The sequence below is a fragment of the Rhinoderma darwinii genome, chromosome 3 (assembly GCF_050947455.1).
Source record: "Rhinoderma darwinii isolate aRhiDar2 chromosome 3, aRhiDar2.hap1, whole genome shotgun sequence".
Lineage (NCBI taxonomy): Eukaryota > Metazoa > Chordata > Amphibia > Anura > Rhinodermatidae > Rhinoderma > Rhinoderma darwinii.
In genome coordinates, this window is record NC_134689.1 from 270,474,826 (window position 1) to 270,502,016 (window position 27,191).

The 27,191-nt window shown below is 43.2% G+C and overlaps 1 protein-coding gene across 1 annotated transcript in view; it reads left to right on the top strand.

Moving 5' to 3' along the window:
• Positions 1 to 27,191, top strand: part of LRRC49 (leucine rich repeat containing 49) — a 174,897-nt gene that overhangs the window by 70,437 nt on the left and 77,269 nt on the right. Inside the window, exons 9-10 of the mRNA XM_075857918.1 lie at positions 3,910 to 3,971; positions 18,501 to 18,648. Of these exons, the coding sequence (XP_075714033.1) occupies positions 3,910 to 3,971; positions 18,501 to 18,648 (210 nt within the window). The remainder of the gene's footprint in view (positions 1 to 3,909; positions 3,972 to 18,500; positions 18,649 to 27,191) is intronic.

Consider the following 27,191-nt stretch of genomic DNA (forward strand, 5'->3'; position numbering starts at 1 on the left):
CCTATGCACTCAGTCGATGTCAAAATATCGTTCAGATAAATCAGGAAGAAGCTGCTTGAAAAGATCATGTACCGCAGTTTCCAAATCCAGAACATTCTCCAACAGACCTCTTATACGGAAATTTTCCTGCCTGGATCTATTTTCCATGTCTTCAAGCTTAGAGTGGGCATCCTCAAGCTGTTGGTATATGTCATCAATACAATCAGAGTGCTGATTAACAGTCATCGCCGTATTATCAATTTTAGCCTTCATTGCTTCCATCCTAGATCCCAGAGCTTGAAAATCTGTTTTAAGCTCAGATGTGATTTTTACACATGTTTTTTTCCAGCTCCTGCTGTAAAAGTTGCGAAAATCGTGCAATAAGAACTTTGTCCCCCAAATATTCACCAGTGTCAGTGTCCGCTTGTAGATGCGTAGAGGATAATGGTGGAGGCCCCTCCTGCCCAACCAGACTAATTGAAAACCCTCGCACCAAAGGTTCTGCGGAGGAAGCATTAGAATCCTCATCTCAAAACATATCTGAGGCAGGGCTTGGGCTCTGAAAACAAGGGGTACCTCCATCCACACTGTGCATCGGGTCCGGTGGGGGTGTCTGCAACTGAGGAGAGTGAGGCGGGTCAGGCGCCATCATAGTTTGCTCCGCGTGCGCACTCTGCAATGCAATCTGGTCCGATCCCGGACTTTTTGGCATTCCCTTCGCCATCAAAAGATCCCTGAGAAGAAGCAGGAAGGATTCCGATGGAAGGCAAGCAAGGTGAGTGACTGAAAATAGCTTATAATAGCTGGTTACTCCCGTTGAGGTGCACCGATGTCCACCATCAATCCCGCATGCATACGCCTCTGTTCGGATTTTTATAGTGTTTCAGTAGAGCAAGAATGGACAAATGATTGTATACTGTAAAGGATCTGCCAGGCACAGCTTCTGTGTCAACGACCCATAGGTAATCAGTCTGCACCTGCTTCTATGTCTGTGAGACTGACTCCATCTTCCACCACTCAGGATGGCAGGCTTAGGAGTGGGAGAGCCTATCACAGCCTGGCCAGACGGAGCTAGCTCCCGCCCTCTGTCTATTTATACCTGCCTTTCCTGTTCCTCCTTGCTTGTGATTCTTCTCGTTTGGTTTCCTGGCCCTGCTGCAGCTTCTGAACTATTTGACCCTGCTTCATATTGACCCTGGCTTACTGACTACTCTCCTGCTCTGCGTTTGGTACCTCATACACTCCTGGTTTGACTCTGCTTGTTCACTACTCTCCTGCTCTGCGTTTGGTACCTCGTACACTCCTGGTTTGACTTGGCTCGTTCACCACTCTTGTTGCTCACGGTGTTGCCGTGGGCAACTTCCCCATTTCCCTTAGCTTCTGTGTACCCTTGTCTATTTGTCTGTCGTGCGCTTATTGAGCGTAGGCACCGTCGCCCAGTTGTACCCCGTCGCCTAGGGCGGGTCGTTGCAAGTAGGCAGGGACTGAGTGGCGGGTAGATTAGGGCTCACTTGTCTGTCTCACTACCCCCATCATTACATATACTATGCCAAATGGACAATTCCACGAGCCAGATTTAGTTTTTTTTTTTTTTTACTCCCCAGACAATAAAATATACAGTGCATTCGGAAAGTCTTCAGACCCTTTCACTTTTTTTTACATTTTGTTATGTTGAGGACTTGTGCTAAAATAAAAAAAAGTTTTTTTTACTCATCATTCTGAACTCAATACCCCATAATGACAAAGTGAAAACAGAATTTAAGAATTTTTTGCAAATTTATTAAAAATGAAAAACCCTGCATGCAGACCCTATGCTATGATGCTTTAAATGTATCTCCGGGGCCTCCAATTTATCTAGATCATCTTTGAAATGTTTCTACACCTTGATTGGAGTCCACCTGTGGTAAATTCAATTTCATTGGACATGATTTGGAAAGACACACCCCTGTCTATATAAGGTCTCACAGCGGGCAATGCATATCAGAGCAAAATCTAAGCCATGAGGAAGAAAGAACGGCCTGTAGAGTTCAGAGACAGAATAGTGCGGAGGAACAGGTCTGGAGAAGGGTACAAAAATGTCTGCTGCACTGAAAGTTCCCAAGAGCACAGTGGCCTCCATAACTCATAAATGGAAGATGTTTGGAACAACCAGGACCAAGAACACAATGGTCACTCTGGCTGAGCTCCAAAGATCCTTTGTGCTGATGGGAAAAACTTCCAGAAGGTCAACTATCACTGCAGCACTCCATCAATCTGGACTTTATGGCAGAGTGGCCAGAAAGAAGACTTTCTTCAGTAAAAGACACATAAAAGCCCGCCGGGAGTTTGCAAAAAAGCACCTAAAGTACTTTCAGACTGTGAGAAGCAAGATTGTGTGGTCTGAAACAAAGATTGAACTTTTTGGCCTCACTTCTAAGCGTCATGTCTGGAAGAAACCAGGCACTGCTCATCACCTGCCCAATACCATCTCTACAGTGAAGCATGGTGGTGGCAGCATCATGCTGCGGGCATGTTTCTCAGCAGCTGGGACAGGGAGGCTGGTCAGGGTTAAGGGAAAGATGAATGGAACAAAGTACAGAGATATTCTTAATAAAAACCTGATCCAGAGTGCTCTGGACCTCAGACTGGGCTAAAGGTTCACCTTCCAACAAGACAATGACTCTAAGCACACAGCCAAGACAACACAGGTGTGGCTTAGGGACAACTCTCTGAATATGTCCTTGAGTGGCCTAGTCAGAGCCCGGACTTGAACCCAATTTAACTTCTCTGGAGAGACCTGAAAATGGCTGTCCATCGACGGTACCCATCCAATCTGAAATAGCTTCAGATGATCTACAGAGAAGAATGGCAGAAAATCCCCAAATCCAAGTGTGCAAACCTTGTGGCATCATACCCGAGAAAACTGGAGGCTGTTATCGCTGCCAAAGGTTCTTCAACTAAGTACTGAGTAAGGCCCCATGCACATGACCGTAAAAATCGTCCGGAATTGCAGACTGCAATTACGGACCCATTCACTTCTATTGTCCACCGACATCTTCCCGTTTATTTACGGGAAGGTGTCCGGGCCGTAGAAGTGTACTGCAAATGATAGGACATGTTCCTGGTTTTACTAATTGTAAAATTGTGTGAGATATGTTAGCGCTATATAAATAAAAGTTATAACTATAAATTATAATACTAATAATATTAAAAAATAGTAAATCCCAGTAAAACTGGAATTATGTGATTTTGGCCAGTAGAACACTGCAGCTATATTGCTCATATCTATAAGGTAACTGAGCAGTACATTAATTTTATGAGAGTATATAAGGGGGCCAAATATATATATATATATATATATTTATTTATTTATCACACACACACACACACACACACACACACACACACACACACACACACACAGGTATTTCCCGCTTAATATTGGAAAATATATCATGAAATAGAAATAATCTCTTTATCCATGCCATAATTCTGCACAAATTATTGACCATGTGATGTCTCTAATAAAGAGCTTGAAACAATAGGCTGCAAAGATCCCTTTATACAGTGCTGATCTGTCACAGCTTGTGTGATCTGTGAATTGTCCACCAAGGCTGTGTCATGTTCGGACCACACTATAAAATCCAATTTGCTGATCAGCCTTCTTGCCAGTGTGCAGTTAAATTGCTGAGCCTGCATGTAGGCTACTGAAAGCAAGAAGCTTTCTTCCCCACCCATCATCCCTCTGCTGTTCACCTTGCCAGTGTAGCCGGCTGTGCAGAACATCTCTGTCTCCAGATAGCCACGACACTGAGGCTTAACCCTCCCCATGTAATCGATGCTGCAGCAGGACCACAACAATTTAGAAGAGCGTGCCGTATCAGCTCAGCAGATGTTACCGTGCTACGTCACATAATCCTACTGATGTAGTCAATCTGTGCTTCCTTTTAGAGAGATGTGGATAATTTGCCCAGCCTTCAGCTCCTTTATCTCAGCTTTAACAACATATCAAGGTAAGATATAGATACATTTGACGTATTGATGCACGGCTGCATTGTGAATGCCATGTAATGTAGAACATGGGTAATCGCAGATGTCCTTGCCATTCTGTACAGTGGATCTTTAGCCTACAGAGAAGAATAAGAATGCTGTCTTTGGCTGCCACACCTTCCTCTCTTTAGGCCAACAGCATTCAGTTACAGAGCTATGAACTCTTGGTTTTTAATCCCTTTTTTTGTTCTTATTGTAGAGGATTATTATCCTGTTTTATGGGGCAGCCAAGCCCATGCAGCGTGCCTTGTGTTGACTAGGCACTGAAGATTGTAGGCCTCTGGAATTACTAGAAGTTTGACTGCAGTGAATCTTGTGCACATTGTTCGTGTCTGTCATAAAGGATTAAACATTGCCAAACACACTGTCATAGGGTTAAACATATTGGCATTGCAGCTCGCTTATATGATGTCATTCTTGTCATTGTAATGCAGAATTTGCCGGTGTCTAAATGAACTTGTCCATTTTGGATCTTTATAGAAGAACTTTAATAGCAATTTCACATTTGTATTCAAGGTTACACATGACTTTATTTGATTAATGTTGCCAATTGGCGAGCTGTCATTTTACGCGTCGCTGTCAAAAGACGGGGTGTAAAATTATGGCTGTGTCAAAGAAGTGCAGGACACTTCTTGGGACGTAATTGAAGCCGTTTTTCATTGACTCCAATGAAAACCAGCTCCAATTACGTCCGTAAAAGACGCTGCGAAAACGCGTGCACTTGTAAAAACGTCTGAAATTCAGGAGCTGTTTTCTCCTGAAAACAGCTTCGTAATTTCAGACGTATTTGGCGTTGTCGTGTGCACATACCGTTACTTGCAATTTAACGTCTAACATTAACCCCTTAATGACTGCCAATATGAGTTTTCACGGCAGTCATTAAGGGACATATCAGGATAAAAAGGGATGCAAAAACAGGAATTATATATAGCGCCGCCAAAATCCAAACGAGTCAGGTAGTTTGGGAGGAAAACAAATTTATTAACATAACATGAGTGGCTACGTGTTTCAACGCCGATCCGGTGTCTTGCTCAGGCTAATTAAATCAGTAAAAACAGGGTGCAGTTAAATACAGAGTAAGGTCCAGTTCACACAGAGTTTTTTGGCAGTGATTTTGACGTGGAAATCGTGTCGGAATCAGCACCAAAAAACGGCTGAAATCACCCAAATTGATTTCAATGGGAGGCAGAGGCATTACTTTTCCTGGGCGGCTGTTAGCCGCTTGCGGGGAAAAAAAAGCGGCATGTCCTTATTTGACGTGGTTACGCCTCTGACCTCCCATTCAAATCAATGGGAGGCAGAAAAAACCTGTGGCGCTCGTTTCCAAGCATTTTTTTCGCTGCATTTTTTGCCTTCAGGGCTCCCTACAGCTAAATTTTCTGTGCCCCCCTACCGTGGCACCGCCTGTTAACGGTACTCCGTCCAGCACTATATCATGGTACCCAGGGCCGCCATCAGGGGGGGTATTATGGGTACTGATGTGAGAGGCCCGGCCAAACCTAATTGAAAGGGGGGCCCGGCAACTGCCGCGACTTGCCATAGTCCTGGTGACGCATCTCTCTCTTCTGAACGTAGCCCCGCCTCCTGGGATGACGCTGTAGACCATGTGACCGCTGCAGCAGTCACATGGTATGAAACGTCATGACAGGAGGCCGGGCTGCGCTAAGAATAGAGGATCGCGTCACCAGGACTACGGCCGGGGTAAGTCTAAACTTTTTTATAAATTTAACAAAGTGCCTTTTTTTTTTCTCATGTGTGATTTTTGCGGCAGAACCGCAGCATTTCCGCAACAGAGGAGCAGCGATTCCACAGAATAAATTGACACGCTGCGGCTTAAAAAGCCACACTGCAGGTCCATTATTTTTGCAGCGTGTGGATGAGATTTGTTCAAACCTCATCCACTCTGCTGCGACTGTAATACGCTGCGGATTTTCCACAATAAAATGTGTTGCATAAAATCCGCAGTGTTCATGCCTAGTGTGTTCCTACCCTAAGGCCGGATTTACACAAGCGTGTGCTTTTTGCGTGCGCAAAAACGTGGCGTTTTGCGCATGCAAAAGGTCATAACCGCTCCGTGTGGCAGCAGTGTATGATGCGCGGCCATCATTATGACACTCTGTTTGTATGTTTGTATGTTTGTAGCACGTGGTGCTTTTCTGTTTTCATTCATAGTTTATACTGCTGCGGAAGTGCTGGGCGTGATTTTCACGCACCCATTGACTTCAATGGGTGCGGGATGCGCGAACAATGCACAAATATTGGACATGTCGTGAGTTTTACGCAGCGGACTCACGCTGCGTGAAAATCACTGACAGTCTGAACGGCCCCATAGAGTAACATAGGTCCGTGCGAGGCGCGTGAAAATCACGCGCGTTGCACGGACGTATTACACGTTCGTCTGAATAAGCCCTAACAATAAGGCCCAGTTCACAGAGTTTTTGGGCCTTGATATTGACTCGGACACTGCGTCAGAATCAGCACCAAAAAACTTCCAAAACCGCCTCCCATTGATTTAATCTGAAATCAATGGGAGCCAGTCGCGGAAAAAAGAAAAAGCAGCACGTCCTTTCTTGTCGCGGTTCCGCCTCTGACCTCCCATCGAAATCAATGGGAGGCAGAAAATGCATTTTTCGCTGCGTTTTTTGTCTGCTGTCCTCAATCGCAGCGGGCAAAAACGCAGCAAAAAACGCGGCAAGATAGTGTGGGCAGGTCAAAATCTGCCTCAAAATTCTTTAAGGAATTTTGAGGCAGATTTTTTCGGCCTGCAAAATACTCTGTGTGAACAGGGCCATACTTAAACAGCACTTTGAGACACTTTACTCACCGTGTCAGAAGAGCTGCTCCCACTCCAGTCCTCTTCAGGCGATGTCTTCGGTTCAGACGTCCAGTCCTTCACCTCCAGGCTCCAGAAAATGGCGGGCATCGTAGAACTCCTGCCGCCGCGCAACAACTAGACTCCTCCCCCTCTCCTTACGCAGCTACGCTCTGGAGAAGGAGTCGGACGAGGAGGAGGCGGAGGACGAGGAGTCGGAGGCGGGCCAGAAGGTAAGTAAACTGTGCGCCGCTGTCCCTGTGTGGCTGTCCTTCCCCGTAGATCGGACTTGTGTTGCGGGCGCACCGCCTCCCTCTCTGCGGCGCGCGTGGGCGCGCGCTTGCGGTCATGCGCGCGCGGGTGCGAGCTTGCGGTCGTTCGCGCGGGTGCGAGCTTGCAGTCGTTCGCGTGCACAAGCGGTGTTTCGCGGCGGTGATGAGAGGGGGGCCCGCAACTCACGGCGGTGTTTGACGAGAGGGGGGCCCGCAGCTCACGACATTCTTTTGGTGAAAAGAACAGGCCCCATTGCAGGGGCCTGTTTTTTTCTACCAAAGGCAAGACGCGGCAGTTGCCAGGCCCCCCTTTCAATTAACTTTGGCCGGGCCCCCTACACTAGTACCCCTAATACCCCCCTGATGGCAGCCCTGACTGAAGTGCCTTCATGCCAGAACGTATGAGATATTTCCTTGGCAGGGAAAGGGCTAAAGCATACCTATCCTTTCAGGTGACTTTTCAGAATGGGCTCATGTGTGTACATGAGTGATAACACTATTTTTTTAGCAGTTCTACCCTCGTCAGGCTCTATCTCTTAATTCTCAGTTTATCCTGAGCTAGTGGGTGGAGCCTAACTGATATCCTGTCTCCCATACATTGCACACATAGAGAAGAGAATCCCGATCTCCTATCTCTATCACATATTTACAAACTGCAGCAACATAGAGGACATCATACTACAGTAATAAACAGTGTAGCTAAAAAATCCAGCACTGGGGTGAGATATTAGGCTGGGTTCACATGCACTATTTACGGACGTAATTCGGCCGTTTTAACCTCGAATTACGTCCGAAAATACGGCTCCAAAGCGTCGGCAAACATCTGCCCATACACGATGTACTGTGCCGACGGTAATTTTTTTTACACGCCGCTGTCAAAAGATGGCGCGTAAAAATGACGCCCGCGTCAAAGAAGTGCATGTCACTTCTTGGGACGTAATTGGAGCCGTTTTTCACGGACTCCATAGTAAAACAGCTCCAATTACGTCCGTAATGGACGCTGCGAAAACCGCCTGCACATGCCATTATGTCTGAAATTCAGGAGCTGTTGTCTCCTGAAAACAGCTCCGTAATTTAAGCCGTAACGGACGTGCACGTGTAAACATACCCTAACTCTTACTAGAAGGAGCAGCAGTGTCTCTGTTGGTATCCCTATGCCTTTCTCACTCTGCTCCTGCTCCCTTTTACACTTCCCCTCTCCATAGACTTCTATGGGCATCTGTAACTTGATCCCTCAATCCGTCTCGTTTTGAGATGTATTTAGCAGTAAGTTCATAGTGAGTGAACAGTTTAAGAAGGAGCCCCATAAGTGACTAGGCATTTTTCTCTAATAAGATATATGATAAAAAAAAATAATTTTTATTCGCTTGTATTGATTTATGCAAAGTTTGTTGAAAAGTTCAGAGTTTTCAAAGATTCTTCTTATCGGTCCCTAACTGAAGTGGACACATATAACAAGTTTTATTCATACAACAATTGCAAAAGTGTGTTGTGAGCTGTATCACAATATTACAAATTTAAACTGACCATGCCCAAAATATGGGTGACTATAAACAAAAGCATTTTGAAACATCTACATTAAGAAAATTCCTTCTCTTTTCTGCTGGTGACAATTAACTGACCAACTCCTCCTTGGTCAGTGGCTGTTGTAACTAAAGTTATTGGCATACTCAACGCTGAACTTTTATAGAAATCCAAGGATTTACAATCCAGAATGTCTACACCATTACAGAATAGCACATTAAAGTAATGTTGATATTTGTTCTATCATTATCTATGCCTCAAAATATACTGTTTTAACCCGTTAGTGACCGCCTATACAACTTTTCACGGCGGCCACTGACGGGCTTTATTCTGATGCATAAGCCTTTTTACGGCAGAATAAAGTAAACAGAGCAGGGAGCTGTCAAATCTTGAAAATCGTGAGTGGCTTAAAAAACTTCTGAAAATCAGGAGCTGTTTTCCCTTAAAAAACAGCTCCGTATTTTGAGACGTTTTTTATTATTTTGTGTGTGCACATACCCTTAGAAACATTTAGCTGTCAAATTGCATTGCGACACACAAAATACAAACTCATAAGGACTCCTTGTGCCACCTAACAGGGTCCGTTTTGCAGTGTGCATGAGCCCTTATAGTTCCTCTCACATTTTTGTCCTACGTTTAACATATACGCCAGGAAAAGCTTTCAACGTATACGTTAAACGTAGGCTGAGAGAGCCTTAACGGTGGCATCTGTCAACATAAAGTTTAATGGTATACCTTACTAATGACATATACGTTAAACGGATACCAGTCTACTACGCTATTCCATCCTCTGAAAAAAAGGTATACCGATGTATAACATCCTGACGGAGGCCAAAAGGACACACTTTTGGCCTACGTTGGGCTAATGGGGCCCTATAGACACATTTAGCGTGTACATCTGGAGCTTTCCCAACGTACACACTAAACGCAGTGCCAAAACGTTGTGTACACATGGCCTGACATTTTCACACAATGACTTCCGCCAAAAACAACTTCCATGGGAAAAAATCTTAAGGGACTTGAGATTATGAAGAGTTTGTATAGAGGGGTGGGAAACTAATACAATGTTGTAAACTCTAATTTAAATTGCATGCAAAAATCGGTTGGCACATTCCTGTGATTTTGGCGTTTCGTTAACACAGGCAACAGTGGATGTAGACGTGTTGTATGTACAGTTTTTGGTAGAGTACATTTTGTTTACATGAGCGGTCCACTTGAGTAGGCGGTTTAGCTGAAAAGTTAAATTTTTGTGCAATTTTCGTTTTATAATCACTAATGTTGCATGTAGGGGGATGTGCATATAAGTTATTAAAACAGGTTCTCTAAAAAAATTTGAAAGCAAGTTAGGATATGTGCCATGCCGACAAAGGTTCTGTTTGGGTCAAATTAAGCCTCTATTTGGGTCACACTTTCAAAAAATATTTTATTATTATTTTTTATTTTTTTTTAATGATACTTTGATGCAAAACTGCATAAAGGTGCCGGTGTGAAAGTGCTAAGCTGCATTTTGACAATGTGCCGAGTGTCTATTTTCAGATATATGGGTATGACGTAATGTGCTCGTGTGAATCTAACCTTAGGGTATGTTCACACGTCTTAACAAATTACGTCTGAAATTACGTAGCTGTTTTCAGGCGAAAGCAGCTCCTGAATTGTAGACGTTTTTGCAAGTACTCGCGTTTTTCGTGGTGTCCATTACGGACGTAATTGGAGCTGTTTTTCAATGGAGTCAATGAAAAACGGCTTCATTTGCGTCCCAAGAAGTGACATGCACTTCTTTGAGGCGGACATCTTTTTACGTGCCGTCTTTTGACAGCGACGCGTAAAAATACATCTCGTCTGAACAGAACATCGTAAAACCCATTGAAATCAATGGGCATATGTTTGCAGATGTAAAGGAGCCGTCTTTTCAGGCGTAATTCGAGGCGTAAAACGCCTGAATTACGTCCGTAAATAGGCCGTGTGAACATACTCTTAGGCCTCATTCACACGAACGTATTAAACACCATTGTTTCAACAGACCATGTGGAGGGTCCGTGAGAAAATAGGACATGTCCTATTTTTTCACGCATCCCTCCATAGACTCAAGTCTATTGGGGATGCGTGATATCGTGTCCCGCAGAGCACGAATGCACCTCGGACGTGAAAAACTGATGTTTTTCACGTCGTAGAAGCGCAACTCTCATGTGAATCCGGCCTATCAGAGGTTTAAACCAGGGCTGGGCAATTCATCTGAAAAGAAATGAAAACCGAAATTCAGCGCAGATAACCAAGGTCATCTTGCGCATTTCGTTTTTTTCCCACGTCATCAGGTTGCAGATACAGTGGAATCCTATGTAGAGCAGGGAGCCGTAAGTTTCCTTCTCTAATATTCATTGTGTAACATCGGCTAGTCACGGCTAGGGATGCACGATGTATCGAAACTTTGATACCGTGCACCCTGAAATGGTTCAATACCGTTATTTCATGTATTTCGATACTAAGCTGTGTGGCCAAACAGCTAAGTATAGTTATACATAAATGTTAGAGCGTGGCTGCGGCTGTGTAATACAGACATTGCCCCTCTCCTGAGTCCTGACAAGTGTGTGCACGGTCAGTATGATGTGATGCAACCTGCGCGGCACTGAAGATAGAAAATGGCGGGCGCACTACAAAACACTCCCATGTTCTGTCTAAAGTGCTGGCGTTGCCGCTCGTTAGTGCAGCGCTTGCCGTATCACCCCATGCTGATCGCGCGCGTGCACTTCTTGTCAGGAGCAGGGCAATGGCTGTATTACACAGCCGCAGCCCCGCTCTAACGGCGGAGATCAAAGAAATCTCTCATCTCCACCGTTATTCCACTGAATGCTGCTGTAAAGGATCTGCCAGGCACAACTTCTGTGTATACGCCCATGGGTAATCAGTCTGCACCTGATTCTATGTCTCTGAGACTCCATCTTCCACCACTGAGGATGGCAGGCTTAGGAGTGGGAGAGCCTATCGCAGCCTGGCCAGACGGAGCTAGCTCCCGCCCTCTGTCTATTTATACCTGCCTTTCCTGTTCCTCCTTTGCTTGTGATTCTTCTCGTGTGGTTTCCTGGCCTTGCTGCAGCTTCTAGCTATTTGACCTTGCTTCATACTGACCCTGGCTTACTGACTACTCTCCTGCTCTGCGTTTGGTACCTCGTACTCTCCTGGTTTGACTCGGCTCGTTCACCAGTCTTGTTGCTCACGGTGTTGCCGTGGGCAACTGCCCCATTTCCCTTGGCTTGTGTACCCTTGTCTGTTTGTCTGTCGTGCACGTACTGAGCATAGGGACCGTCGCCCAGTTGTACCCCGTCGCCTAGGGCGGGTCGTTGCAAGTAGGCAGGGACTGAGTGGTGGGTAGATTAGGGCTCACTGTCTGTTTCCCTACCCCCCTGTCATTACAGCTGCGATCAAAGCTGACCGCAGCATTCAAGGGGTAAATGAGAAGGGGGGATGCCTGTGATGGGATTGAGGGACCATATATGGGCAGACAGCCCAGGGTCCATTGAAGGACCCCAGGGCTGTCTGACCATATTCCCTGTTGTTAGGGCATACTTAGGTATGTCCTAACAACTGCCTGTGTACTATCAGCATATACTATCGAGTATGGCAATACTACATGAAGTATCGGTATCGAAGTCAAAATTCTGGTATCTTGACAACCCTACTCACGGCTAAGTGCAGACAGGCGCGATGACGTCTCTGCCTCTCACCTGTCTATGCTGAGCCATGAGCCCGCATATGGTGGTTGCATACAGGGATGATGACTGACTGGTATATACAGGGGTGATTGGGGTTATACAAGAATAATGGGGGTTATTTACAGGGATGATGGGGGTAATATACAGGGATGATGGGGGTTACATACAGGGACCCCATTAACCCTGTATAAACCAGCCCGCCATCATCCCTGTATATAGCCCCTATAATCCCTGTATATAACCCCCATCATCCGTGTATATTACCCCATTTGGGTACATTTGGACGGGCACTGTCCGCTTGCTGTGGCATGTGGGCATTGAGAGTAAACAAGAAGTAAAAGGGGCGCGCATTGAAGACATCATTGACCAATAGGATGCATGAAACACCTTTATATGGCAGAAGTTCAGTGGAATTTGAAAATATGCGCTGAGCCACACAGACTGGAGGAGCAGACGGATCTCCTCCACTGGTCATTCGAACGGGGTTAGTAGTATTTTTATTAGGCAATATTGGGGCTGTTTGGGGGCATTATACTGCCTAGGGGCAGCTATAGGGACATTATACGGTGTGGGGCATCTATGGGGGCATATACTGTGTGAGGGGCAGTGTTGGGGGTATATTATATACAGTAGTATACACCAGGCTCCGGGGATCTATATTAATTCAATGACGTGGCATGCAAATAGGGGGATGCGGCATGCAAAAAAGGGTATGGCCTAAAATTGTTTATTAATTGTAATCGAGCCATTTTTTTCGATTTTCAATTTCATTTTTTCCTCCCCACCTGCCAAAAGCCATAACTTTTTTTTCATTTTTACGTCAATATAGTCCTATGAGGGCTTGATTTTTGCGGGACAAGTTGTCGTTTTTTATGGCACCATTTATTGTAGGGTAGAAAATGAAAAAAAAACAGCGATTCCTCCATTGTTTTTTTGCCCTTAGTTTTTACGGAATTCACCGTGCAATTAAAATAACATATTAACATTATTCTGCGGGTCAACACGATTATTAAGTTTATATAGTTTTTTCTATATTTTACTACTTTTACAAGGAAAGAACGAAGGCCCCAATCACACGACCATATTTTTCATCTGTAATTACGGACTGTAATTACGGACCCATTCATTTCTATTGGCCACGGGCCCCTTTCCGTATTTTTATGCATGGGTGTCAGTGTTGTAAAAATTTCAGAACCTGTCTTATTCTTGTCCGTAATTATGGCACGGACTCTCCCTTAGAAGCTTATGGGCGCTTCCGTAAATAAGGACGGCTACGGATGTGCATCCGTAAACCGTACGTATTTACGGAAGCGTTTGTCGTGGAAATCAATGGCTCAAAATATATTAAACTGAAATTCAGAAGAGTCCAAACAGACTCTCAGGCCAGGCACTTTATTCAGCATCCTAATCAGGATATTTCACCGATATATATCGAGAGAGGAGAAGAAAACACACAGACGCTGCTGATATGCTCAAAATACTCCTCTGAAGGTTTATTTCCAAACTCAAACTGTAATACTGAAATTCAGAAGGGGTGTAGGCTTGAGGTTAACCAATCAGAGACAATGTGACAATATTTCTTATTCAGTACAAAGCAGATCATAACGTACATCCCAGATACATCATTATAATTCTTCACACATCAGGTTTGCAGGTGGCCTTATCTCTCTTGGGCAGAATGTTCCCGTGGAGATGGGGGAGACCTTCCCACACGCATATTTGCCACCCTCCCTTCTCACTCCCTGTTCCTTCTCTGCAAGCTTCGTATGGGAGCCAAGGTCAAAGATAAAACATACGAAATCAACATTACTTATATTAAAGTAACAATGACTTTCCTATTCACTACAAAAGAACCAAGATGGGAACTCCAGACAAGATGGCTGCTGCACGAAACGAAATCATTTAAACATTATTATAATCACTTTCACATAATACATATCTTAGTAATTCGGCATCCTGCTTGATAATTCATAATGTAATTTCATACAGAGAATATAAGCAAATGAACCCTCCTTCATACGTTGCTATGCAACATGTTGGTGACATAATTTGCAGCCTCCCTCTTTTTTTTAATGTATCCGTATATACGGATCAAATACGGATGCATTACGGACTGTATTTGCGGATACCGTTCCGTATATGCGGATAAGTTACGGGTGACTACGGATCCGTATTTATGGATAGATGAAAATACGGTCGTTTGCCCGTGACCCCATACACACTACTTACGGACCATAATTACGGACCCTTATTTTTCAATGGACTACGGACACCATTCCGTATTTTTACGGATAGGTTTCCGAGACGTAGAAATCATAGAACATTTCCTTTTTTTGTCTGTAATTACGGCACGGACTCCCCATAGAAGTCTATGGGCGCTTCCGTAAATTATGGACGGCCACGGATGTGCATCCATAGCCGTCCATAATTATGGAAGCGTTGCTATGTGACGACAGGGATTACCTTAGGTTCCTCCCTGGTTTTTTTTTGGGGTCCGTAAATATGGATGCATTAAGGATGCACTATGGACCGTATTTACGGACACCCTTCCGTATATGCGGATGATTTATGGATGACTATAAATGACTATGGATCCGTATTTACGGACAGTATTTACGGGTGGATGAAATATACGGTGGTGTGCATGGGGCCTAGCTGTGAAAAATACAATTTATTTTGTGTCGCCAAATTCTGAGAGCCATAATTTTTATTTTTCCGTCAAGTAAGCGGCATTAACGGGAATATTTTTTGCGGGATAAGCTGTAGTTTTTAATGATACCATTTTTGCATACATGCAAGGATTTAATCACTTTTTGTTCCATTTTTTTGTGGGAGATGGGGGTGACCAAAAAAAAGCGATTCTGGCGTTTTTAAAATGTATTTATTTTTACCGCGTACACTGTGCGGGTTAAATGATGATATATTATAATAGTTCGGACTTACGGATGCGGCAATACCAATTATGTTTGTTTATTTTTTTTACATTGCTTTTGGGGGAAAATGGGAAAAGGTTTTTTTTTTTTACAGAAAAAAAACTTTAACCCCTTACCGACATTTGACATATACCTACGTCACAGCCGGGTAGGGGAAGTATGGAGCAGGCTCACGGACTGAGCGCACTCCATACAATGCGGGTGTCGGCTGTATAGTACAGCCGACACTTCACAGTAACGAGCAGGATCGAGCTCGAGCGCGATCCCACTCGTTTCACCCATTAAATGGCACGGTCAGTAGCGACCACAGAATTTAAATTGTTAGAGTGGGGCGTCCCCCTATAACAGCGCATGGCCCCCCCACGATGCGATCACGGTGTTCCGATGGTTGCTATGGCAGCCTGGGGGCCTAACGAAGGCCCCCAGGTCTGCCATCTTACTGATCCTATTAAGCCCTGCCTCCAGCAACTGCGAGACGAGTTGTAGATTTTTACGGCACCATTTATTGTACCATATAATGTAGTTGGAAACTGGCAAAAAAATATTTGTGGGGTGGAAAAGGAAAAAAACTGCAATCCCTCTATCTTTTGGGGGGTTTTGTTTTTATAGCGTTCACTCTGTAGTAAAAACGGCATGTTAGTGTTATTCTGCGGGTCAATACGATTACGGCGATACCAAATTTATATATTTTTGTTTCTTTTTTACCACTTTTACAAGGAAAAAACTGATTAATAAAAATTAAATTTTAGTTTTGTCGCCATATTCTGAGAGCCATATGTCTTTTATTTTTCCGTAGATTGTGCGATCTACAGGTTTATTTTTTGCAGGGCGAGCTGTAGTTTGTATTTGTACCATTATGGGGTGAATTAAACTTTTTGATCACTTTTTATTCCATTTTTTGTGGGAGGTGAAGGGACTAAAAAAAAGCGTTTTTTTATTTTTTACACCGTTCACCGTGCAAACTAAATAATGATATATTGTAATGGTTTTGACTTTTACGGACACATTGATACCAGTTATGTTAATTTTTTTTTTATTAAAACAACTTTATTTTACTTTTTTTCAACTTTTTTTTTTACTTGTCCCCCTATGGGACTTGAACCAATGATCGTTGGATTGCTTGCAACATATACTGCAATACTAATGTATTGCAGTATATCGTGATACTGGCACTTTCCTATGAAGCACCAAAAAGTTATCCCTACATGCTATAATAAGACCAAATCAAACGTATCTTAGAAAAATCCAAAATGACTTTATTGAAGACAAACAACACAGTTGATCAAGACACTTTAAAAATGACCACCCATAAAAACAATGTACAGATAGTACAAAGAGAATAGACTGTGTTGAATATAGGGCAGGGCAAACAATGGTAGTACTATGCATACTATATCATAGACTATAAAATATGTATCATGAGTATAAATGTACTAATATCAATCACCACAACAAATGCCTGGAGTATGACCACAAGGAATATATGGTAACAGTCATGGAAAAAAAGATCACTAAGACCTCAAGATACGCATACCAAAAACCCACCATGAGCCATTCCACTGCCACAACACTGTCAGAACACCCCAACGCGCGTTTCGCACCTGGCTTCGAGTTAGCTGCGGGAGTGATCAAATAAAAACATGTAGGACTACTACGTTACCAGGCCTACCTGCAGGCTGGCTTACTCGCTACTGGTGACAGGGCCAGATTGGCCCACCAGAGTACCGGAGGATTCACCGGTGGGTCCAGACTCTATACAGAAACCCCTAAGGCAACAGTGCCCCAAAAGTTCAGCAGAAGAGTACCCCATTTGGAGCTTATTTTGGAGCCAATCACATGCTTTATTTTTCTAGAATTGATTCAAAAATAATTAATTTAACCTACTTGATGATATGTCCTGTGTGTGCAATGATCACAACAAAAAGTTTAATGCAATTAATAGTGGACAGGCACATGTTCTGTATGCCTAAAATCCCATGATGGGTCGGGGAGTGGATGACTCTTTGTTATTACATTGGACATCTATTTCTGGGTTAATTTCAATGATGTGAAATATGTTTCTGAGCTGTAATGTTTTACTTCTATATTTTTGATGGTATGTTTTAAAAAATGTAATAAAACCAATTGTAAAAAAACATTTAATAAAACCATTTTCTCCATTGGACCCAAAACCCCAGTCTGACAAGTTGCAGATAATCTAAAGGGGGTTTTACACAGGGCGATCGGGCAGCCGATAATTTCCCTCAGTAAACAGGGGAACGATCAGCAGATGAACGATCATCTGCTTGTCGTATCGTTTTAAAAAAGTAAAAGATTATCGTTGTCGGCAGCACATCACCCTCCCGCGCTGCCGACATGATGATAATGTATGGGGATGATCGATCGGAGTAACAACCGCTCGTCCCCATCCATAGCTCCGTGTGACAGGAGCAAGCGAGTGACGATCAACGATGGCTTGTTTATCGGCACTTGCTGCATCGGCCGAGTGTCGGCCAATGTAAAAGGGCCTTTTAATCGTTTTGTTTTTTTTTCGGTTGTCTCCTTTCTTCTCCCCTTAGCTCTGTAGCTGAGGTTTGGGTAGGGTAGGGAAGTCGTGGGGGACTTATTACGTTTGTTGGTTATTTATTATGATATTTTTTTCCCCTCATTACTGCTTTTTGTAATTTTGCGTATGATAATACAATAATAATAAAATAAGAAAAGGAAAAAAAATTTGCTTATAGGTGGAAGCTACTAATTAATTGATGCTCCACCTTTAAGGGCTCGTCCACACGCTGTGGAATTGCCGCGTTTTTTCCGGCCGGAATTTTGGACGGAAAAAACTAAGCAGAATACAGTAGCAGCATCCACATGGACCGCAGCATGTCAATTTCTGCTGCGTAAAGTGTCCAAAATTGCTGCGTTTTTCAGAGGAGATGTCTCCATCTCTTAACATTGTGTAAAACCCAGCAACATACGCACCATTATCTGCCGTAAAAACTGCAGGAAATGGTGTGTTTTTGCCGCAGCGGAATGTCTGCGTTTTTCAACAAAACTGCTGCAGACATTCTCTGTAGCAATTCCGTTGTGTGTGGACAAGCCCTAACAGTGTTTTGTTTTTTGTTTATTTCATTTTTTTTTTCCTATTTTTATGTTTTAGTTGTGAACTTTTAAGTTCATTTATTATTCTAAAATAATTTCTTCATGATATTAATTTGTTGTGTTAGGTTGTATGAGCTAAACGATATTTTATATCCCTTAACAGACTCCATGACATCTTGTGCCTCGGTGACTCAACATCGCTTTCAGATGTCACACTTGATGGCAACCCTATAGCTCAAGAGTCATGGTACAGGCAAACCATTCTTGGACATATGCTGCAGCTGCGACAGCTGGATATGAAGAGAATCACGGTAAGATATCTTAATAAGCCAGCGAAATATTATCGAGAAAGTTCCTGACAAACATCTTGTATCAGTGACAGGGAGTTCTTTTCACGATATGAAATTGCATGGTAAAGGCATTTTCTGATAGAAGCTACCACTTTATATGCAATTGAATACATTTCCTATTTTTTATATTTTGAGGGGTTTACTGTTCATATAGTCACATCGTTGGCTACAGCAAATGGTTGTAGGTGTGCCTTGTAACATGTTGCTCTTTGTTTTGCTAAAGTATAAATGCGTTTTACATACAAGGCCATCACAAGGAGTAGTTCTACTTTATGTGCAGGTTTCTTCTCTTTTCACTAGAGAAAGCAAAACGATTGCAGCTAACATTGTGCTGCGGGGTTACTTGTTCTGCTGTTTCCGCCATTCTGATTCACAGTAAAAAAAAAAAGAAGTGTTGTTGGAAAAACCCCTTTAATGACGCAACATGTTTTAGCGATTTACTGCAGGTACTAGTTAAACATCTGTAATGGTTTTAAAAAAAATAAATTCTAGGCAATTTAAGTTATTTTTCCTCTACTTGGGCCCCATGCACATGAACGTAAAAACGCCCGTAATCACATAGACTTCTATTGGCCACGGGTACCTCCCCGTATGCTTATTGAAAATTATAGAACATGTCCTATTTCAGGCCGTAATTATGGCACGGGCAGGCCAATAGAAGTCTATGGGGCTCCCGTAATTACGGGTGGCTACGTGTGTGCACCTGTAATTACGGGAGCGTTGCTAGGCGACGTCACGGGATAGTCACTGTCCAGGGTGCTGAAAGAGTTAACTGATCAGTAGTAACTCTCAGCACCCGGGACAGTGACTACCGCTGGAGTTAATAGTATTAAAAGTTAACTTGCCCAGAAATCATCATCTTCTTCCAGCAGTCCGGCCCCCCGGGATGACGTTTCATCCCATGTGACCGCTGCAGCCAATCACAGGCCAATCACTGGCTGCAGCGGTCACATGGACTGCCGCGTCATCCAGGGAGGTCGGACTGGATGTCAAGAGAGGGACGCGTCACCAAGACAACGGCCGGGTAAGTATGAATTTCTTTTACTTTTACTGCGGAAAGGGCTGCCCCTTCTCTTTATCCTGCACTGATAGAGAGAAGGTCTGCCGATTACTGCAGTGCAATTTTGCAGCGAAAACGTGCCCGTAAATACGGGTGGAATACTGGTGAGACCGGACCCGTATTTACGGGCACGGGTCCGTAAATACTGGTGCAATACGGGTCGAATACGTGTGACCAAGGACCCGTATTTACGCCAGTATTTACGGGAGGACAAAAATACGTTCGTGTGCATGAGGCCTAAGTGTGTAAAAAATTACAACTTGCCCCCAAAGGTCAGAAGACTGTTGAGGGGGACAGTATTTATAATCATTTCATTTATTTAGTTTTTTTTATAATACATATTTCCCCTATAATTTGAGGTGCCAAGCCAGCCCCACTTATAAGAGAAAACTGCAGTGACAATTGTCACAATTAGGCCTGTGCTGAATCTAGTTAGACCCTGCAGTTCTGTCACTTGACAGCTGTCCCAGTGTTCCGAACATCGCCGGGGCTATTACAGTGGCTATTACATCACTACACTATGACTGGCAGCGAGGGCAGAAGACCATAGCGGAGCATAAAAGTAAAGTACAAAGTTTATTATTTTTCTATTTGGAGGCACTTTACAGGGCTTTACGATTGTTGGAAAGCCTTTTAAATACATACCTGTAAGGGTAAGTTCACACAGGGCGGATACGCTGCGTAAGGGTACACAGCGTATTCGCCCTAACAGCCATAGGGAATTCCAGACGAAAAACCACACCAAATTGTGGTGCAGTTTGTCAGCTGGCATGTCCGCTGCGGAAAACAGAAGCGAAATAAAACAACAATACGCCCATACTTACCCTATGACATCCTGCAGACCGGCTTCCTGGGATGGCATTTCATCCCATGTGACCACTATAGCAGCGGTTGCTTGTGATGAAACGTCATCCCGGGAGGCCGGCCTGGACGAGGAACCACAGAATTCCGGGCAAGTATAAGATTTTCTGAGTTGCGTTTTTTGCGGCTTTTACCTCACCATTGAATTCAATAGTGAAAACGCGCAACAAAAAAGCAGCGACGCTAATACAATTGACATGCTGCGAATTAAAAGAATGAACCGCAGGTCAATTTCTGAGCATTTTTACAACTTATCATTTACACAGCGTGTGGATGAGATTTGTTCATATCTCATCCACTGTGCTGCTACTGTATTATGCTGCAGATTTTCCGCCAACGAAATATGATGCGGAAAATCTGCAGTATTTAGGCTAAGTGTGAACGTACCCTAATTCCTCCAGACAGCTGCATGCCTTTGCTCCCAGAAAGCTGTGTCCACACTCCTTTCTGGCTCCGTGAATGCACATGACAAAGTCTCTTGCCGGCGGCGCTCCTCTGTTCCTGCCCAAAAAAATACATCATCTAATATGATGTTACCATGGTAATCATTTAAAGGTGCTTTACTTGCCTAACTTTGAATATTTGGTTTAATACTACAACTTTTCGTAGCACCATTTATTTTGCCATATAATGTACTAGGAAACGGGCAAAAAATTATTTGTGGGGTAGAAAATGAAAAAAACAGCGATTCCTCCATGGTTTTTTGCGCGCCGTTTTTACGGAATTCACTGTGCAATTAAAACAACATGTTAACTTTATTCTGTGGGTCAATACGATTACGGCGATACCAAATATATATCGTTTTTTCTATATTTTACTACTTTTACTAAGTAAAAACCTAAGTGTAAAAAAGAAAATTTATTTTGTCTCGCCAAATTCCGAGAGCCATAACGTTTTTATTTTTCCGTCGATTAAGTGGTATGAGGGCTTATTTTTTGCGGGATAAGCTGTAGTTTTTAATAATACAATTTTGGTGTAAATGCAACAGTTTGATCACTTTTTATTTGATTTTTTGTGGGAGATTAGGTGACCAAAAAATAGAGATTCTGGCGTTTACAATTTTCTTCTTTCTACGGCGTTCACCGTGCGGGTTAAATAATGATATCTTGTAATAGTTCAGACTTTTTCGGACGCGGCGATACCAGTTATGTTTAGTTTTTTATTTTTTTTTACTATGCTGTAGGGGGAAATGGGAAAAGGGTTTTTTTGTTAACTTTTTTAATATTTTTATTTTTTTTTACACCAAAAAAAACTTTAACTCATTTTTGGTACCCCTAGGGGACTTCAACCAGCGATCGCCTGCACGATATACTGCAATACTAATGTATTGTAGTATATCGTGATTGTGACAGGCTTCTATTAAGCCCTGCCGGAGGCAGCCGACACTTCGTGAGCCCGTGCCATACTTCCCCTACCCGACTTTGGCGTATGGATACGTCAAATGTCAGGAAGGGGTTAAAACACCAGTGAAAATAACACGTCCTCAAACCCATTTCATATGTCCCCTAGAGTGGAGAGCTGCTGCAAAGAAAAGGGGTCTACTGCATCTGTGCATTTAACAGACCCCTATTCATTTGAGTGGGTGCAATAGTTCCTTATTTTCTCCAAATATGTTCAGTTGTTGGTTCCCCAGAATGACACTGGCTGATCAGTGGTTTCCTAGCAGTGGGACCCCCTTCAGTCAGCTGTGCATTGAAAGACCTACACATGAGCAGAGGTTATCCAAAGTTGGTGGTCAAAAATATTTAATACTTTTAGTTTTTAGAAGTTTACCTAGTTTGTGGCCTTGAAAGAAAATAACTTCTTATTATTGTAATATCTAGTTAAATCAGAATACATCATAACAAAATAGAAAATTTGCTTAGCCCCTTACCGCCACAGCCAGTTTTTCGCTTAACTCACTGACATCCCCAGTTTAATCTGACGTGTCACTTTTATGTGGGAATAATTTTGTAATGCTTTTACTCATTCAAGTGATTCATAATTTTCCTTTTTAAGACAAATTAGTGGTAAATTTTGGTTGATACGTTCTGTATTTATTTATGGAAAACACCAAAAAATTTGGAAAATGTTTCCTGTTTTAAAACGTGTTGTTTATAGAATGTTAGACCGCTTATGTTTAGCAGTAAGTTTTCAGATTTGTAAGAAAATGTACAAATTCGATTTTTATTATAACTTCCAATTTTAAGAATTGCACCCCTAAAAGCATTCTAAACGGCAATTAGGAAGTTTGTTAACTCTTTAGAGGTTTCACAGGAACTAAAGTATAGTGGCAATTAAAAAATTTTTTTCACAGATTGTTAATTTTAATTTATTTTTTCCTGCACAGCATCTGTTAACAGGGAAAATCAACTCAATCTTTCTTACCATGGTTCTGAAGCTTTTTTTTCAAATATTCCATATGTGACTCTAGTGTGCTACTTGATTCAAACACAGGCTCTAGAAAGTACGAGACACCTTGTTGATGACACCTTGAGGTGCCAAAACATAAGAAAAAAAGGACCCCATTTTGTAAACTACACCCCTCAAGGAATGTATCTAGGGGTGTAGTGAGCATTTTGACCCCACAGGTGATTCATATAATTTATAAGAATTGAGCTGGCAAAAATTAAAAATTACATTTTTTCCAATAATATGTAATTTTTGCTACATTTTTTTTTCTTTTCACAGGTAATATAGGAGAAAAAGCACCCCACAATTTGCTATACAATTTCTCCAGAGTACGGACCATATGTGGTTGTAAGGGCCTGTTCTTATGATGTTAGTACTTGAATGTTAGGACTGTTATACCTGGTGTACACCACCATTGAGTGATAGCGAAGTATGTGGGTAAGGCCCCATGCACACGACCGTGCCCGTAATCACAGCCAACGATTGCGGGCACGGCCTGTCGCTGACGGCTGTCCTAATTTTCAGGCCGTGCTCCCATACAAAGTATAGGAGCATGGGCCGTATAATACGAAAAATAGGACATGCTTCATAATTCCCGGCACAGTTCTACGGCACGGACACCCATCCGTAGCGCTACGGAAAGGTGTCCGCAACCAATAGAACCAAACGGGTCAGTAAAGCCGCGGACCGTGGTACGAGAGGAAGAGAAGGGAGAGCTGGTATAAAATTTTTCCTTTATTTGTTGAGAAAATGAAACATTTTGAGCTAAAGCTACGTCTTATTGAAGAAAAGGGATTGTTTTTATTTTCACTGCCCAGATCTAATTCTATGAAACACTTGTGGGGTCAAAATGCTCACTACACCCCTAGATGAATTCCTCAAGGGGTATAGTTTCCTAAATGGAGTAACTTTTTGGGCGCTTTCTCTGCTTTGGTCCTTCAGGGGCTTTGGAAATGCGACATGGCCTCCGCAAACCATTCCTGCTAAATGTGATCTCCAAAAGCCAAATAGCGCTCTTTCCCTTGTAAGCCCTTCCGTTTGTCCATACAGCCATTTATGACCACATGTGGGGTATTGTTTTACTCGGGAGAAATTGCTTTACAAATTATGCAGTGCTTTTTCCCCTTTAGTCCTTGTAGAAACTTAAAAAAAAACAGCTAAGCCTACATTTTCTTTGAAAAAAATGTAGATTTTAATTTTTACGGCCTACTTTCAATAATTTCTGCAATGAACCTGTGGGGTCAAAATGCTCACTATACCCCTAGATAATTTCCTTGAGGTGTGTAGTTTCCCAGATGGGGTCACTTTTGGGGGATTTCCACTGTTTTGGCACCGCAAGAGCCCTTCAAACCTAACATGGTGCCTAAAATATATTCTCATAAAAAGAAGGCTCCAAAATCCTCTAGGTGCTCTGTTGCTTCTATTTAAATGGATTAAAAATTAATTTCTGCAAAAAAACTAAGAAATTTGTAAATTTCACCTCTACTTTGCTTTAATTCCCGTGAAACGTCTAAAGGGTTAAGAAACTTTCTAAATGCTGTTTTGAATACTTTGAGGGGTGATGTTTTTAAAATGGGGTGACTTATTAGGGGTTTCTAATATATAAGGCCCTCAAAGCCACTTTACAACTGAACTGGCCCCTGCAAAAATAGCCTTTTTCTTGAAAATGTGAGAAATTGCTGCTAACGTTCTAAGCTTTGTAACGTCCTAGAAAAATAAAAGGATGTTCAAAAAATGATACCAATCTAAAGTAGACATATGGGGGATGTTAATTAATAACTGCCTATCGTACGAGCAGATACATTTAAATTTAGAAAAATTCTATTGTTTTGCAATTTTTTGCTAGATTTTGGTGTTTTTCACAACTAAATACTAAATGTATCGAGCAAATTTTGCCAGTAACATAAAGTCCAATGTGTCACGAGAAAACAGTTTCAGAATTGCTTGGATATGTAAAAGCATTCTGAAGTTATTACCACATAAAGGGAAACATGTCAGATTTGAAAAATGAGGCTCTGTCAGGAAGGTGGCCAAAGAGGGAAGGGTTTAATTTAATAATGTGAAAGCATTTATGAGCTTTGCTGAGTACACCAGGGCATAATAAGGTGGTATAATAATGGGGTACATATTAAATGTAATAATCTATTGATGTGTGGTACGCTTTGAATTAATCCTTTATGCACAGGTTAGTTTTTACGGGGCAGGTGTCACACTGATAAATAATGTACGATCTTGTCGTCCTCTTGGAAAACACACTTTACCTTTTTCGGGACCTTACTTCTTTGCAGCTTGGGGAACTTTGCTTGGAAAGTGTTGCCTTGGTACAATACGGGAGCCAGGGAAAATTCTAGCTTTTCTGCTGCCTGAGGCGAAAATTTAAATGTTGAGCACCAATATCTTGATTGACATCCCCATGTCTGTTATACATCAATACCAGCCACCTCCAATTCTTGCAGATCCGCCGTTGCCTTGTAGTGCCCTGGCATGCGCAAGAATCGAAGAAACCAGGCAGAGTACACCTCGCTGCACGGTGCGTGCCCAAGTAGTACAAGGCAATAGCATATCTGAGAAAGTTGAAGGCGACTGCCAGTGATGTATAACAGCCAGGGGATGTCAATCAAGCATGGAAAGGTGGGTTTGGAGTCAGGACTGTGTAACTCTTCAGGATAGCGTTACCGCCCCATGACCCTTTAAAGACTAATATGTGGGGGTCATCTTAGAGTGGGCACTGTTGATTATCATTATTTACTGCCATGCCATGTCTAGGACATGGTCATGCAGTAAATCGGGGTGTTTGTAGAAAATATCTGCTCTCTAGTATTGACACATTTTGGGCTTTTTCACTAGCCCCATATGCAGTACAATGCCCCAAAATGTCATCCCGTTTTTTGTGGCACAAGTTGTATTTTTCTTAATGCCACTATTTTGGGGTATAAATAATGAAATTGTTTGGGTGGGGGAGAAATGAAAAAACAAAGAAACAACAATTCTGCCGTTGTTTGTTGGGTATTGTTTTATGGCATTCACTATGCAAAATAAATTACATGTTAACTTTATTCTACGGTTTAGTCTGAGTATGATTACGGCAATATGATATATATATATATATATATATCATGTGATCTACGCTGTTTCCGTAACTACCATTCTATGGGACCTAATTAACTGTCGTAAATCACATGCTTATCCTGTGGATATGTCGTAAATGTCTCTGATGGGAAAACTCCTTTACTGACATGCATGCTGTAATGTCCGTGGCTGCGGGCTGTCAGCTCCAACCTTCCCCTGACAGCCGCAGCCACGAGTCGGCAAGCGCTGGCCCCAGCCTCCTCCTCAGGAGACGCCAGCGCTCGTGTCCACTCACCTCTGCCGGATCCTGTAGGGTGCGCGCGCACGCTCGTGCCCGCTCTTAAAGGGGCAGTGCACGTACCGGACCGGATGGACGAACTTTGACCCGTGAGTACCCTGGACTATAAGAGGGGTCCAGCCCCCTAGTTCTATGCCTGAGCATTGTTGTGTATCCCTTAGTCTGTCTATGCAAATGGTCCCCTAGTGTTTCCTGCTCCCAGTGTTCCTGTTCCCATTCCATACCTGTATCCCGATCTAGTGCCGTGCTTGCTATTGTCGTGCTGTGCTGGATACCACGCTCTCCTGCTTCTCCACGCCCGACGTCCACCCACTGCCTAGTTCCTGCCAAGCTACTGTCCGTGCTGCCACAGGTACCCTATATACCAGGGGTCTCAAGCACGCGGCCCGCGGGACACAGAGCCGCTAGTACAGACTCTGCTCCGGGACTCTGGAATTCCCTGACATCGCTGTCCACATATGAACAGCTATGTCTGGGGCTTCCCCAGAGCCGGAGTCCCGTGCAGAGCGCTAGTATCGGCTCTGCTCCGGGACTCTGTGGAATTCCCTGACATCGCTGTCCACATATGAACAGCGATGTCTGGGACTTGCCCAGAGCCGGAGTCCCGTGCAGAGCGCTAGTATCGGCTCTGCTCCGGGACTCTGTAGAATTCCCTGACATCGCTGTCCACATATGAACAGCGATGTCTGGGGCTTCCCCAGAGCCGGAGTCCCGTGCAGAGCGCTAGTATAGGCTCTGCTCCGGGACTCTGTGGAATTCCCTGACATTGCTGTCCATATATGGACAGTGTGTCAGGGTCTTCCCCAGAGCGGAGTCCCGGGCAGA